Source organism: Apis florea, unplaced genomic scaffold (genome assembly GCF_048593485.1).
Source record: "Apis florea isolate Af1SG1 unplaced genomic scaffold, ASM4859348v1 contig_3068_pilon, whole genome shotgun sequence".
Taxonomy (NCBI): Eukaryota; Metazoa; Arthropoda; class Insecta; order Hymenoptera; family Apidae; genus Apis; species Apis florea.
In genome coordinates, this window is record NW_028256700.1 from 530,546 (window position 1) to 548,144 (window position 17,599).

The following is a 17,599-nucleotide window of genomic DNA, read 5'->3' on the forward strand; positions in this document are numbered from 1 at the left end:
ATATATATAGATGAATATTCTGATTTATTTACGCATCGATTATGCAAGCGTGATTAAAATTCGTATTCGAATAGTTTATTTTATTATGAAAATATATTCTCTCTGAAACGTCCCACGAATTCGTTCCCGTGGTAAGTTTCTCCGCTAAATAGACAACAATAACGAGGTCAGCGATACCGACGGAGGAGGCTTTCGTAATGGCGGGCACAATTGAGGAACAGCTGCCGGAGAATAAAACGCTCTTCCACCCACTCTTCCCGATTTTTTTTAAACATTTCTTTATCGCACGATAACCAATGATAGAATTACAATAGCATCACAATAATTCGCAACAGATATTAGATTATAATATTAGATTCCAACAATCTTTTCAATCGAATTTGCGTGAAATTTTCCGAAAATTTTTTCTTCATTTCAACATCTCTCGATCCTTCTCCGTTTAATTTAATTCCGTCTCGCTTAATCCTTTCGACGAGACGCCCCGCGACGAGACGTTAATTCCGTGTGCCATTTACGTTCCTCGTTTATCGTCCATCTTCTCGCCGGTGCGTCGCATCTAATTTCACTCTAATCAGGCTTCTCGATTCGTTCGATCGATAGGATTTCACTCTCGTTCGCGCTTACATTCCGATCATCGGCCCCTGCGATTCGTCCCTACCTCGCTCTTAATCGAATTTCACTCTCGCCCCATTCCGTCTCGTTTTGACGTAATTTGACCTAATTGTATTCGGTGTATAACGGCAAACGGAGTCGTTTAACCTTTATCGTATCCCTCTTCTTCCAACGAACCGCTTCCCGCTGTGGAAACTCGATCGGTATGTGGGAACGTGATCGTTCGAACGTATTTCAGAGAACAAGGCGGATGTTTAGGAATGCGTTGTAAAATTATTTTTCGAACGGGGCATTTGTCTAATGATCATTGAAAAAAAAAAAAAATAGGTTTTGTTGATCAATTAGAGAAATACACAAAGTGTTGATATATTCGTGGAACATCTTTAGAGGTTAGTTTTATGGATTATAATAAGATGTAAAAGATGATCGTTAGTTTATTTATTAAATCGAACAAATGAAACGATAAGAGATAAATACCAACGTAAACCTCAATTGCTTCTAACTTAACTAAGCAAGTTTCAAGCGATATTTTTGTGTATGTCTCATTATTTTTAAGTCTCTTCTAGACATCGAGTATTACAGATGGTTATATCAACAACATGTAGATAAAGAGTGTTATTATACGTGAAAAGTTCAAAGATGGTAAATGGATGTATTTTTGAAAGAATGAATTTATGAAAGTTCGAACGGGTGTCTACGAAGTTTTAGAAATACAGAACTGGCGATAAGATGAGAGATAGAGCGTGAGTCATTCGATCAAATCGAATAACGTATTTACGTTTGAAAGCAGGCGGTGTTAAGTCTGTTGTCATCCGATGACAGAACAGGGGCATAATATCATAATGTCACGAAGTCATAACAAAGTCTCTAGCTTTGTGAAACTAGGGCGATTGATGTTAGACGGAATAGTTGAAGCCTGTACTAAACATCTTAAAAAATTCTTTGGTATTAAATTATTTTTGTTTTTATTTTTCTTTTTTTTAATCGTAAAACTTAAAAATAGTTTGCGTAAATATTTATATTCGGGAATGTATGGATTTTGAACTTTATTTGTTATTTATTTGTCACGATTCGTATTAAGCAGAGAAATTTCAACAATAGTCACAAGTAAAATCAGTTCATTCTTCTCTATCTACAACAGAACAGAATCTATCATTTGTAGATAATTTCAAGCAGTAATAGATAAAGTACTTTCTAAAATACCTTTCTTTCTTTATCTCGAGATAAATATTATTTCAAATCTATACATTATAACTATTCTAAATTTTTCTAAATCTCTTATAGATATTTCTTTATATTTATGGATAGATAAACGACTTTCTACACAATAAATAATTTTTTTATCTCGAGATAAGATTTACAACTATTCCAAATTTTTCTAAATCTCACAATTATGAATCATATTCTTTTCAACGAATAATTTTTTTTTTTATCTCTAGAGATAAATATTATTTCTAATCTATTCTAATTATTCTAAATGTTTCCACATTTTTACCATGCCTCTTCCTCGTGATACCGTAATTATGTATCATCCTTCATATTCATGGATCATCACGGGATTCGATTTGACATCTCCGGCAATTAATCTTAATCTCTGCCACGACCCTTGTTCATTTAATGATTCATTTCCTTGATAGTTCGACGATCGGACAAGCGGTCTACTCACTTCGCATCGAGCATTTTAGGAAACGAATTCTTCGCGATGTTCTCCATCTGGACGATGTTTACTCCCGATCTTATCTCTCGAGCCTTCTTGGAAAGTAATCAATCCCCCCCCCCTGCTTTAGTTTTTATGGACATTCGTGAAATATTCGCCGAATCCAGCGCCTCCTCCGCTCTGACTTTAGATCACTCTTCTTTTTTTCCTTTTTTTTTTAATCTTGTTCTTCCTTGAACGCGCACATACTCGTATATTATCGTCGAGTAGCTAAAATAAAATTTTCGAATCGTCGACCAAGAAACCAGACGCCTTTAATACGAAAATAACACAAAAGTACCGTGATCACGAGCTTTTATTAACTGAAATTATCAGGAAAACGTAATTTTTCTTTTTTCAAAGAAAAAAAAAAAAAAAAAATGGAAACACAAATTGCACGTTCACTTTTGCTGCAAATGATTGTCCGTGAGCGGCAATGCTCAATAATATGCGTCATCTTCACGATATTTCTATACGAAACACGGCACATATTCTTGGCGATGCCTTACCTCATTTTTATATAAAAGAAAATATATTTTCGCGCAAATTCTCTCCACGGTATAAATAGAAAATATTTATATACATATATATTCCCTCTTAGCAATTCATTTCTACAATTTATTGCAATAAATGCACGTACACGCAACGAAGCTTTATATAGTTTACAAGCTCCGGTACAATTTTGTCATCGTTGGTGACCCGCTCATGCGTAAAAATATCCCAAATGTCCTTTGTCGTCGACGAAGCGAGAAACTAGAAACGGCGAAGTATATAAAATTTGAAGAAAGGTAAGAAAGGAAGGAAGGAAGGAAGGAAGGAAAGAAAGAAAGAGAAATAGACGAAAACATCGTTAAGATATCCCCCCCTTTTTTTTTATGGACAACGAGTGCAAAAATACTCGGGCCAGAATTCAGGCGAGCGAGACACGACGACGACGACGACGGTCTTAGGCAGAGCGTGTTCTTCTCGGGCCACCTCGAACGATTTCCGGACGGGCGATGGAATGAAATAAGATTAATAAGTTCGTTATGTTCGCGAGTTGTTACACCTACAGGCGTATATTTAACTCGTACGTACACTCGTGTTGGGGCGAGAGCATAGCTCTCGAGGGATAAAATATAATTCGCTTCTTCTTGTCCGAAGATACGATTCGAGAGAGGATGATCACATACGGCATCGATACAGGGGGAAATATTCTCGAAGAAGAGGATACAAGACGATTGGAAAATTGTTGCTTCGTGGCGATGATTCGAGAGAGAGAGAGAGACGAAGAGAGAAATTCATGCGAATAATGAAAGAGTAAGAGTAAGGAACAGAGGTTTAATTGCATATTTACGGTATTCGTGTTATTCTGCTCGTGTAGAGTATATATGTATACATGAGTATATCTCGAAACTTGATTCTTCATTACCATAGTTAGTCATTGCTTGGCTAATTGAATAGGATAATTTTTTGTCCGACTGGAATTTATAGATGTTTCTCCCTCTCTCTTTCTCTCTCTTTTTTTAAATTTTAGAATTTTTTTCTTATTGTTAAACGCCGATTCCACGATATTATTGTGAAAGTATAGGATCTTCGTGAAAAAGTGAGTTGAACGTTTCCAATCCTCGTGGCGAGTGTGTGAGTTTTATAAGTTTATTTTTCTAATCATTTATATGTAAACAACGATGCAGATAAGATATAGAGAGATTATAAGTCATCGTTATAAACGGGAGAGGGGGGGGGAGGGAGGGGTGCTCGTAAGAAATTTACTTTAAATAATAATATTAAATTAATAATTAATAATTTCTAATTCTAATATAATTTTATTGATTAAAATTTACGAGGAAGAAAGAGTTCTATGCAGTCCAAGAAGATACGAGAAAATTGAATGATCGTTAAATTGCAAAATTACTCCTATTTTATTATATGTATTATGCAATAATATATCTGCAGATATATTTTTGCGAGTAATAATGAAGGACCTTTGTAGTTAATGTTACGAGTAATAGTTAATATTAGCAATTTTCCAATAAAATATTAATAGATGCAAGAATTGCATATGACAACAATAGAATTGAATAACAGTTACTATTTAATTATAACCTATTTCTTACGCAATTACTTTTATCTCCTTTTAAATTAATTCTACTCAAAGAACCGCGTACTTTCTTCTTCCAATCGTTCGTAACGAGAATATGATTTTTCTCCCAAAATTTAAAATTTTCTCATTAAAAGTGTTTTCGTCCCATTTTTCGTCCCATATTCTCCAAAAATTCTCCTCGTCGAATTTTCGTCTTCTTCGAACGATGCTCTTTCTTTTTCATCGCGTTCTCGTGATATTTCCAGACCTCGAAATGGGCCGCGTGAATTTCGAAACCGTCCCTCGACCATCTCCTAATTTTAGAGAAGAGATATTCAAAGATTCTCCATCATCGTTCCGCGACTCGATTTATAAATATGATCTCACGACCAGAACGAAGCTGCATCGTCCACCACGTATGTAGTCCGAGTTACGTGTATCCGTTCGCATAATCCGATGTTACTTCTCATCGACGTGATGCTTGCGACACTTCTTCCATCTCGTTCTTATGATTCCATTCACCTTCGATTCACCAAATTCTTCACGCAGATTTACATGTCTTCCCTTCCGATTTTTTGATAAATTCCTATCGTTTTATCCATTTAAAATATTAAGTTAAATATTCAGTTCAAATCGTGCGACTAGAATTAATTCTAGAAGAAGAAAAAAAATGTAATAATTATTTCACGTTCGAGAATTCAAATTTCAATTTCAATTTCATCACGATAGATTTACGTATTCTTTAAAATATTAAGTTAACTTCGCTTACAATATTCAATTATCGTGTGAGTAGAATCAATTCTGGAAGAAGAAAAATAGTGTAATAATTATTTTTACGTTCGTTCGAGAATTAAAATTTCAATTTCAATTTCATCACGTAGATTTACGTATTCTTTAAAATATTAAGTTAACTTCGCTTACAATATTCAATTATCGTGTGAGTAGAATTAATTCTAGAAGAAGAAAAATAGTGTAATAATTATTTTTACGTTCGTTCGAGAATTCAAATTTCAATTTCAATTTCATCACGTAGATTTACGTATTCTTTAAAATATTAAGTTAACTTCGCTTACAATATTCAATTATCGTGTGAGTAGAATTAATTCTGGAAGAAGAAAAATAGTGTAATAATTATTTTTACGTTCGTTCGAGAATTAAAATTTCAATAATTTCATCACGTAGATTTACCTGTATTACACGTCTTCTTTATCCACTTAAAATATTAAGTTAAATTCGCTTACAATATTCAATTATCGTGTGAGTAGAATTAATACTGGAAGAAGAAGTGTTCGAGAACGAAATATATATATATATATATACACACGAGTTAGGATTAATTTCAAACATCGTACGTTGAATCGATGAAAGAAGGGATAAGAGAAACACGGTTTGTCCAAGATGGCGAGGGACGCGTCCCCTACGATCACTTTGTCCAAGATCAGGGAGGTCACTTTCCCTGGAAAGAGTCGTAGTATTTTTGCAGACGAAGATTCAGACGTTTGAGTGCGTACTCAAGCATCGGAACGAACGTCTGCGGTTGGTCGCGCGGAATGGAGTGGGTGCTTAAACTCAGACAGATCCAAATCGAACGATCGCCTCAATTGCTCTCAATCGTCCCTCTGCACCTTGTTCCTTTTCTGTCTGCGAAGGAAAAGTCGAATCGTCTTTCTCCGCATGCGCGAGCACGCGTCCTTCTTTTTCAGCCATTTGCAATGCTTTCGAAACGATTCGTCAAACAAATTAAAAATATTAATTCCTCAAATTTATTCCTCTTTCGTTTACTGCTGCTCGTCGAACCCCAAAATTAGAATAGTAATTTTCTTTTTTTTTTTTCACGAAAACGGCTTTTTTAAAATAAAGAAAAATAATTCAAAAACTTTCGATATCATTTTTGACATTGGCAATTCAGCTTTTAACAATCGTTTTATTTTTTTAAATTGCTGTACAATTGATGAAAAATGATCGTGTATTTGGATCAAAAACTTTTATACTGCGAAATGTTTATATAATCGGAATTATACAAGGAATAAAATACACGTGGGAAAACATAGATAGATGAACTTTTTGAAAAATGAGATAATAGCAGAAAACGATACGTATTATTTATCTTTCGTTTATTTATTTTATTTTTTTTTTTTTTTGTAAAAGGATCGTAGGTGAAAAAAATGTTCGATCTGATAAGTCTCTCCGACTCGTAGAATCAAAGAGAGTTCAGTCTGCGATTTATCTTTCTCCATATCGTTTCTCACCACGATTATATGATACGATAAAATAGGGTTCGATGAATAAGCGCTCTTATAAATTCACGTTCAAACCAATAACGATTAGGAAATAGATGCCGATAAACGTAATAGCTCGATAAACTGAACTCTGATTTCACTTTCGTATCCTCATCGTGATAATAAATTATAATTAATCAAAGGGAATTAATATAATTGATTATATGACGAGTGAAAATTAAACTTTTACGCGACGAGTATATCGAGTTACGGTCGACGTTTACGTACTCTCTTCTATTGCGCGTAATGTTTACATACGTGTGTTCCTCGTACCTTGAGTCAATATTATTAATCAGTATAGAGGCAGAAGCGCACAAGATCGCATATCCAAGCAACAGCTCGTATAAAATTATTTTTTTCAATTAATCGAACGAAATACAGAATAATTTCCGTAAATAACGAACTTGGATATGGAATGATTAAAACTTACAATTATTGAATAAATAAGTAAAGTATTTGTAACGTTTCAAAACGTGTTAATATACTGGTATAATATTTTTGAAGAATATTTTTACAGAGGCTATCATACAACAAACACAAAGATTAATGTATAAAAATGTCGAGCGAGACGTATTTATTAAGTTATAAATAATTGAAAATTGCATTAAACGAAGCGAAACGCAGGAAGAATAAGACAACTCTATCTCCTAGTTTATCTAAGGTAAATTTCAATTATAACTGGACTGCGGATTTTTTTGTAAAATTAAACTTTTATGAACATGATTAAAAAAAAAGATAGCTGTTCATCGTACATCATAATGCCTGCTATATTTTAAATATTTTGCGTGTACGCAGTCCACTTATAATTTAATGAATAAGTCTAGACCAACCAAAGAGTATAATAATATAATATTCTTCAACGAGCATTGATTATTAATTTTTAAATTTCGTTCTACTCGAAACGAAGATAATTACGTATATCAAAAAGAATGATTTGCTCATTCCCATATTTCTTTATACTACAAAATTGACATAATCACTGTTTCTAAATGCCGATAACGAATATATTGACACTCTGTCGCAAAAATCTCCATGCAAACTTTTTACACGTCGAAACAACCACACAACAATTTCTCGTAAATTCCCATTAAACGGTTACACGGAAAAATCAATAAAACGGTACTCGATTCATAATGGTAAGAAAATAATATACATAATGGGAAAAACATTCTTAAACACAGTTCCAAGAGTGGTCCATGATTGTTCAGTCGAGACGAGTGGTTGGGTAGAATCGTAGCTAGCTTCCGCGTTTTCTTCGCGTTGTAACGGGAGCCGTGTGATTGATGATCGAATCGCGTGAAAGCTGCTACGGATTCGCAGCGCGCTCTCGAGAGAAACGAAGGAACGCGTGTGCGCATAACTCGGTGAACTTCAAGGCAGAGAATGTGCTAGAAGTGGCGGGAAAGTATTGTGTACGTAAACACGTATACATGTGGTAATATCGGATCGACGAAACGCGCTTTCGGGCCAATTATCCTCGTGTTTCGTTTTCCAAAGCATCGGTAGACGATGCTGCAGGCGTTTCGACTCGGTTCGCCGCTAGTTTTGCCCGTTTCTCTTTGGGAAGTTGCCGCGAGATCGGTCTACCGTGACTCTGGCGTTCGCCATCAAAGTCTTTTAATACTTTGAAAATCGACGATTTAGCCACGCTCGCTCGAGGATCTGTGTCGAGTGATTAAAAGTGCTCCTTGAATCGATCGAAGTGAATTTATATCGAAAAATGTTGGATCTTGAATTTCTGTAGGTTTGAATTCTCTTTTCCTTTATTTTTATAGCGTGGAAAGTATCGATCTTAGATTTGTAGTTTTGAAATTAAGTTATTTGTTGATATATTGAGTAGTTAAAAGTTACTTCTCGAATCGATCGATAAATTTAAACGGAATGTTGTGTATAGGTTTGAACTCTCTTTTTTTTTTATTTTTTTTTTTTTAAAGCAGAAGTCGTATTAGTCTTAAGTTTATTTCAAAGTTAAGTTATTACGTAGAGAATGGAAATTTGAATCAAAGTGAACGTGTTAATGTATTAAAAGTTAAAATTATCACTTTTGTTATATTTAAATTATTCAAAGTTTTTCTTCACACTTATTTTATTTAAATTATAGTTTAAATATTTTTCAACTCGAATATATACGGATATAATTATATATTGATTGGATATTTCGATAAGATAAATTATATAGGTTAAAAATCGATAAATTTAAATTGCCAAGATAAATAACTATAAAATCGCGTTTGAGATTAACCGTTTTCACATTCTTTTCTGGAGGAGAAGTTTCTCTTTTTTTCAGTGATTTCACGCGTCAGAAATTGCATTTATTAATATGCTAGCCATAATTTCAAGTTATATACGAGCTCTAAATAATTCCATTACACTGCGAATTGAAGAAATTCTACGTTATCTTTTGGCAAATAACTATAAGCAATTGCTGGAAAACGTTTGGGAAACAATTTCTATAATTTATATAATGCGAAACGAATTAAGATAATGATATTTAATGAAGAATGAATTTGAGAATTTTTTAAATTTTCGAAGCGACTTACTTTCGCATCGTCGTTAAGTTCGATAATTCCTCTTATCAATTTTACAAAAAAAGTTTTGCTCGGAATATTACAACCGTTTTACAACAATTACATAACGATACGTTACATATCAGACTAGATAGCAATCTTATCAAGCAAGTTAGAAAAAAATATAACTTTATGTTACTTTGCAATATTAACATCAACTTCCATATCAATGATATCTAACTCGACCAAACGAAAATTATACATTAAAACTCGTCATCTCGTCCGTGAATAATCATTATTGACACAACTTTCCAATCTCTCTTCATTTTTCCAAATCCAAATCTATCTCTCCCTATCGACTCTTTATCATCATTTCGATCAAAACGCTGCCATACATCGAGCACCCTCTATCAACTCTCCCCTCAACTTCGACTCTCTTTATCCAATCATCACCTTCTTCCAAAACGCCATTTTCGATTCGAATTATCGAAAGATACATCCCCCCCCCAAAAAAACCCAAAACTCCGTTGAATGGGAAGAGAAAAGCTGAAGGAGGGATAGACGAAGAAAAGGAAGGATTGGAAGACGATACGTTTTAACCGATTATTCGTTGTTTACCGCAGCGCAAACGGGAGGGCGCCAGTGTCCAGCAAGCCGCCCCTGCCGCCTCAGCCGCCCCGCTTCGGGGCGCTGGGCTCGAGAGCGTCGACGGGCGCGTCGGCGGCGACGGCGGCGTGTTCGTCGCGCCGACGCGCGGCCACGGACCTTGGAAATCCGGCGGCCATCGAGATGGCGAAGGCCCGCACGATGCAGGCCGCCCAGGAGCGCCCGGTCGGCCTGCTCGAGACCGACCTCGACGAGGCCGTCGTGCCTTCGACCACGACCCCGCCGAACGCCGCCACCACCGGCAAAAAGACGAGGAGCCTGCTCAATCTGAATCACACCTCGACCGCCCCGCGGCCCAGGCCCGAGCACGCCCTCCACGTACCCCAGTCGCCCGTCGCCGCTTCGCACAGGAGCCCCCGCGACAAAGACGCCGCCTCGACCATCAACCAACGGCCACACAAATCCATGGAGTTCCTCCTTGACAAGGAGAACCTGCATTTCGTCAAGGTGAGTGCCCTTTCTCCCTCTTTTAACTCTTTGACAGCCAATCGTTCGAGTTTTTTTCTCTTTCTCCCTCTCTCTCTCTCTCTCTCTGTTTCTCGAAATTCGATCCTTTCGTTTCGATTCGATTTTTTTTTCTTTTTCATTTTCGTCCGATCGCCGCGAGCGTTCTTCGATCGTGACTCCACCGTCCCCGTCACGTCACACGGAGATCGTTTGCACGGCTTCCGTATATCTACGAAGTAAGGTTCTGGTTCTACTTGCTTTTTTTCTCTCTCTTTCCCGAAGCCCCTTAAAGCTTCGAAAACCGGGAACGTGGATAATTAAACGCTCGTTTCACGGATATTTTAACATATCACGTGAGGCGTGTTGAGAGCGAAGAGTCAGACGTGTTGTAGAGTAGGATGTAGGTCGATCTTGCGATAGCGTTATAGAGGGAAGAGAAGGGAAGAGAGAGAGAGAGAGAGATGGAGGCATAGGTGCGTTAAGAGCTCGCTAATCTTACATTTTTATTCCCTTCGAGGGAATGTGTAATTCATTCTCGCGTATTGCACAATTGTAACGGGCAATGTAAAAGTAACGCGAGCTTAGAAGCGGTTTTTGTAGACGGATATAATATCCTTCATCGATCATTTCTCTAAACGTTTGTCTCTTGTTATATATATATATATATATATATATCGAGTGACACGTGTACGTGTATGTACTAATTCGTTGCAACGTATTATTTTTCGCGGGTTATTTCGAACGAAGAGTGTTAATTGAACGCCGCGTTTCAAAGGATTGCAAATTTAATCGGGCTCCTTTTTATTTTTTTATACTCGAATCACCACCGATTTTCCAATTCCCTCTGTTTGACGTCTATTGAAATATTGTTGTAACGCGCCATCGGAGAGCGCGACGAGGAGTGCAGGCTTCACCTTTGACATTTCGTCGATTAAGTCGGTCTGAAGCGCCGCCGATTTCCGTATCGAGACCGGCCACACACAGTTCAAAACAACCGAGACAATGCGATTCTCGATATCTAGCGAGAAACAACTCCTTCCCTCCTATACCCAGTTTAACATTGAACGTTTTCAAACCTTGAATGTTTAAAAAGTGATAATACTGAATAATAACGCATTGTCTCCGCCTCCTTGTTGAAATTTCACTTAGAACGGTTCTTTGAAAATTTCTCGAACCTCTTTTCCCACGAAAAATCGTTACAATCGAGCGGAAAGAGGAGAGAATTTATTTCGTTTAAATTCTGGCAAAATTGTGTACACGTGTCGTGTAAAATTTCACTCATTTCGAGTGCAAGCAAGTTAAACGTTATTCGAGTTATCTTAACAATCAACTTTATTTTCTACTAATTACTTTTTTACAACGCCAAGATAATCACGTAGGATATACAGGCTTTTTAATTAAATTCGAGTTTATATCTTTTCGATTTCTTCTCTTCTTTTTCTCCTTTTTCAAATCTTCAATTTTCGATTTCTCGGTACATTTCCATTTTCGAACGGCCGGGTCCGTAAAGGTGTGGCCAATCGAGGAAAGCAATTTGGTTGGCTCTTTGCGGTCGCGCGCGACGGAAATTGAATTTTATGCGAGGAGGCGATATTAATTGACGGGATCGGTTAGACGGGGCGTGAATCCAATCGAGCCTAAAAATTTCGTGCTTTGCCATTTTTCCGTGTAATATTGTAAATATTAGCCAGGTGTTCCACTTTAATTAGTAGATTTAATTAGTAGATGATGATATTTATATTGAGAAGAGAGATAGAAGAATTAGACAGTTTAAGTAATAAAATTCACAACGTATATATTTTTCTTTCGGGTGTTATTCTGTTTTTAGGCGTGAGACACGGTAGTTTTTACTGCTTCGAGCTGCCTCGAGCCAACCAAATGCTCTTTTTATATAATGACGTATCATGTTTCAAAGTAAGAACGTGCTTTCTGCTGTTTCACGAAAGTGTACACTTTTCCAACGGTTTTGGCATTTCTCGAATTATTTTTCAAAAAGTCTCTCTTCTTTCAACCATTATTATCGCGCGATTCTTTTCTCTTTGATGTTTTTTTTTTTTTTTTCTCTCATTCGCGTGAAAAAAACACACTGTCGATACATATATCTCGCGACAATCGATAATAAGATAATAAAAGATCGAAATAGTGGATATTACTTTAATTCTAAATCGAAGGATAAATTGATATAGTTATGCGAGAACCTTGTTTATATCGACAATACAAAATTTGTAATAAAATGATGAAGATTTCAGCTGTGTTCAGAATTGATTAGAAAGAGTTAATATCTGGAAGAGTTAATACTGGTTTAATTGTTCTTTATAAAGTTGGTACATCGAAGATTTTATCGTAAGGATCGTGTAAACGTTCGTTTTATTTATATAAAAAAGATATTAAAAAAAAAAAAATGTTATTCCCAATACGAAACGACAAGTTCGATTCGTTCTGGCGAACCGGAAATATTAAATTCAAATTGTATCAAGGTTATATAAATGTTAAATATGTATCCCCCGCATATTTGGGCATTGAAATTTTATGGAAAAAGATTCATGGAAGGCAGAATTGCTAACCTTCCCATTATTCAAATGTATTGATATCAAAACACGAGCGTGGAAAGAATTTCGAAATCGTTTGAAAAATCGAAATTCGTTTTCGTTTTAAGAGATTTATGATTTTTCAGGAGATAAAATTCGAAACGATTTTTAAAAATATCGAGATAAATTAATTTCTTCAGAGATAAAAATTAAGGATATCAAAGTTTCGAAAATTAAAAATTTTTTAAATTCTTCGAAAAAGTTTCCGATTCGTTATGACGCGTTCCAAAATATTTCACTTTTTTATGGATAATTTATTTCAATTCGGTGGACGCACTGAACACTCGATTTCTTAATTACAAATTTCTTAATCCAAAACTTCGAAATTTTAATTTCTCCAATTTCGAACTCGCTTTCCCTTTTCCGATGGATAAATCGTTTTTCTTCGATTTCTAAGAATATTAAAAAATTAAAGACATTCGAAATTTCAAAATTTTCAAGATTTCGATTTTTTAATCGCATTCAATACTTTGAAATTTTTATTTCTCGAACTTCGAACTCATTCATACAGCATCTTTTCTTTTCCATCGTTTTTCTTCGATTAAGAATATTCGATTTCTCAGAATACTACAAAATTAAAGGCATTAGAGACATTCGAAATTTTTAAATTTGTTCATTTTTTCGATCGAGGACAATCAATTTATTAATTACAGAAAATTAAAACGCTCGAAATTTTAAAAATTTTGAAAAACTTTCGATTTGCGTCACAATTTCCAACATATTTCTCTTTTTCGATCAGTCAGTTTTCCGGAAAGAATAAAAATTAAGAACATTAAAACAATTAACTTCAAAAATAATTTAAAAATTTCGAAACTTCCGACATATTTTCATAAATAAATCGTTGTTCTTCGATCGATATAAAAAACACGACATCGGATACAACAAGGTCATCGTTGTGTATGTATGCGTGTGTGCAAAGCCCTCGTTTATAATTTATCGATGGTAGCGCGCCAACTTTTGAACTTGCTTGAAACTCGCCCTCCGAGACTCGCCGCCAGATAATCGCGAGATACGTTGCGACATTTGTATTTTACACGCCGCGAGTCTTCTACAATTCGATCCGGAATTTCACATGGATATCGAACGATAATAAAAACTTCAATTTCTCTTATCGACTCTCGGCCGAGAACAGAGGGAAACTTTCACAATCTCTCGACATTTATCTCCGACTTTCAGCCAACGTTATATCGTAACATACATCAGCATTACGAATATACCGCTTGTCCTATTCCTCGCCCCTTCCACCTTTCCACGCCTTTCCCCCATTCGCGATTCGCGTGAAAAGGCTCGTTACGATCTGTACGAATAAACGTTTTCGAAACGTAACTTTTCCACGGTGAGAAGAGACAAAAAATTTGCTTGACACGCGATACCGAAAGAGATATTAACGATTCTTGCAATTAAACAATTATTACTCGTCTGCCTGTTAAACGAGAGACTAACACGTGTACCGTTTTGTTGGGAATATTTGATTTGTAAATTTATATTTTTTTGTATTTGTTTTCGCGAATATATACTTCAAAACACGTAGATTCGCAAGGTGTAGACGAAAAATTGGCGGGATATTCAAATATTCGCTACTATTCGGTACAACTCGCTATTCGCATTATATCGCGCAACGTGACACACGCTTCTCGGGAAGCGTTGAAACAATTAACCCCGCACGACACAAGATACCCGTTCGCTACGTTTATTTTAACAGGTATAGACTAAACTAGGTATAGTCAATTGCTGTGCGAGACATGATCTCGCGTCATAGTAGTGATCAAACAGTTAATAATTTAAGTCGTATAATAATAGTAATAATAATAATAATAATAATGAAGTTATTATTAACGTCCGAGACACGACAGTCGATCGTGAGAAAGAGCGAAGAGAGTCGAATTCGTCGAGTAAGTTAAAACTTATCTTAATCTCTCGAGGGAGATAAAAACTTCTCGAAAATTAATATTTCTCGTTTTAATATATCTCGCCAGCCGGTCTGTTGCGGTTAGCCTGGTAGTAAAAAAGACGCATCGATCTAGGGACGATGAGGACAGCCCCCGATATAATTACTCCGCGACGACCTCGCTCTCTCGTCGCGCTCGTCTTGCTGGCATCGTTAAGGTCTGCTGCATTTAACAAGAGCGGTCATTCGATTCTCTATTTTGTTAAACGACCATTCCCGATAAACACGTGTATGGAGCGTGGAGACGTCTACGTCCCGTTTCGCGGCATTAATAAATTTCCGATACTTTTCCATAGATTCGTGCTAATCTTTTTCATCGGATCTTTACGATGATAAAATAACATTTATTTATTTGTCGAGGCATCATTTTTTCCGATAGTTTCGTGCCAATTTTTGTGTCATATTTATTTATTATTGTTCGAGGAAATATTATTATTTTTTCTTTTTTTGTCAATAGTTTCTACGATTCGTGGTAGTCTCTTTAAAGAGAAGAACATTTTCAAAATATTTATTTACCATTGTTGAAGGTTTGTCACACTAGTTTCAACTACTTTTCCTACGATTCTCTTTTAAAAAAACAATTTTCAAACCAATTTCTACGATTTTTTTCTTAATGAAATATTTATTTATCATTGTTCCAGGCATAATTTAAATAATTTCTGATGATTATGTGGTAAAATATTTATTTTTATTATTATTGTTCAAGGTCGTATTACTACCTTGATAAAATATTTATTTACCATTATAGTCAACAAGACTCGTGATATCAATTGATTTTCAATTTGTCACGTTGATTCGAAGAGAGAACGAAAGGTACACCTTTGATAAAGGTCGATAATTATAAGGTTACGCTTCGCGAGACAGTTCAGTGGGATGACGAGCATGGCATCGTGGGAGCGTGCCAACTCGATCGTTCGATTCTTAAGTCTCCTTGACGATGAGACAAGCGAGGAGGATTTATTGCCCTTTGAAACCGCCACACGTTATGTGTCTCACACGCCACGACTTTCGAATACCTTTTTGTTATCTCTTTCGTTTGTTGCACGCGACAGAAATACACGGGAGGGATATAAATTTAATTTTATCCCGCGATTAAATATAATCCCGGCCGATATTTATGGTAAATATCACGCGATAGTGTGTTGTGTAACGATAGAGCATCGTTTTATTATCCTTACTTCGCGATTAATATTAGATATCTGTTGTTCGAAGAACGTTGGAGGATCGACTGCGTTATCGACTGAAATTTCTCCGATGGTAAATAATTCAATGGTCGAAAAATTAATTCTTCTAAAAAAGAAAAAAGAAAAAGCAATACCCTCTGGATACACGTGTTATACAAAACGTCATATTACTACTCGTCACGGACGACAACGAAATTGACGACGAGTTGACTGAGGGAAGAAGAAGCACTTTCATTTCGAATTCATCTGCCGAAGTGGATTCTCGTTCGCTACTCTGCTACTCATTTACTTTCACCTGTCACGGATTTTCGCTCTTCCTCTCGAAACCCCGTCGTCGCACTTTTCATCGCTCGCTCGAATCGACCGCCAACCTTTAACGTCCATCATCCACCACGCAACGTCGAGCGTTTGTTCTAATTACCGAACTCGAACTTGGTATTTCAATTTGCTCGTTCGATCGTCGCGCCCCATCCTTTTTGAATCTCGCGTAATTAGACCGGTCTATTCTCTTTCTCTCTGTCTCTCCTCTCGTCCCTTTGTTACTTTTCATGGAACAGAGAGAGAGAGAGAGAGAGAGAGAGAGAGAGAGAGACGTCGACCCTCTCGGTTTGCATTCGAAAACAACGCTCTTTGATGCGTGTGTAATCGCGATTTTCTACCCGTTCTCCCTTCCTTTTTCGTTTTTTTCTGTTTTGCTTTTTTTTCGTTTGTATTTTGTCCCTAGGAGAGAAGAGAGAGAGAATATTCGATGAAAAATTGATCGCGCGTTGGATCTGTCAGACTCTCGAAAGCGGCGGAGAAATGTTGTTCAAAGATAATTGAATCGAAGGGAAGAGAAGCGTGTTTTTAGTTCATCACGCAATAATCGATCGATCGATAATGGCCGGTGAACGCTATAAACAGAGCGAGAAGAAATTATCATTCTAGCATAACGCTTTACACTAGCGTGGATCCATTGAGCCACTTCGGTGGTCCGTGTGTATTTTAAGCGATGCTTATAATTACGTCGAGAGCGAACTCGCGTCCTCGATTTTTCATTTCAGTCCATCGTTTACCTCGAAAATCTTTTCTCGTAAGATAAATAATTTCAATTGGATAGAATCTTTAATCTTTGACGTTTGGTAAGAAGTTTGTATCTGTCCGAAGTGTCATGTACATCGCACAAACCCACGAGACGATCCCCAATGCACAGTTAGTCGCATAATGCCTGAACTGTTCGTTTACACTGCACGCGACACACTTGGAAGTTCTCATGAATAGACAATAGAAGAAACTGTTCTTTCTCGTACGTACGATTTTAATAATGTGTAACATTGACGCGCAAAAAGTAACTAGCTAGTTGAAAGAAAAAAAACTTTTCCGACTTCCGTTTCGCTCGTTTCCGTTTATCCGCAACGAAGACGAATCCAGAATCGAGGGAGCATTAATTTCTGTTCCATATTTCTTCTCTTTCCTTCCTGGGAGAGCCGCCTCGACGGCGCCCTCTAGACTTTGGCTCGTCGCCAACCTCTCTTCTTTCTCTTTTTCGACCTCCTTGCCATTACCCCTTGCTCTGCTCGTTTGTTACCTCCTTTTTTCTTTTTGTTCTCCTCCGTTTCCTGCTTACCTTC

The 17,599-nt window shown here is 36.5% G+C and overlaps 1 protein-coding gene across 7 annotated transcripts in view; it reads left to right on the forward strand.

Annotated features, from left to right (window-relative positions):
- The window catches only part of LOC100864940 (uncharacterized), a 70,454-nt gene that overhangs the window by 20,823 nt on the left and 32,032 nt on the right, over positions 1-17,599 (forward strand). For all 7 annotated transcript variants that reach the window (XR_015292085.1, XR_015292087.1, XR_015292086.1 and 4 more), the window contains exon 6: positions 9,780-10,269. Coding sequence is in view for 4 of the 7 variants with exons in the window: in XM_086908142.1 (XP_086764268.1) it covers positions 9,780-10,269 (490 nt within the window). In the remaining 3 variants the exon portion in view is untranslated. The remainder of the gene's footprint in view (positions 1-9,779; positions 10,270-17,599) is intronic.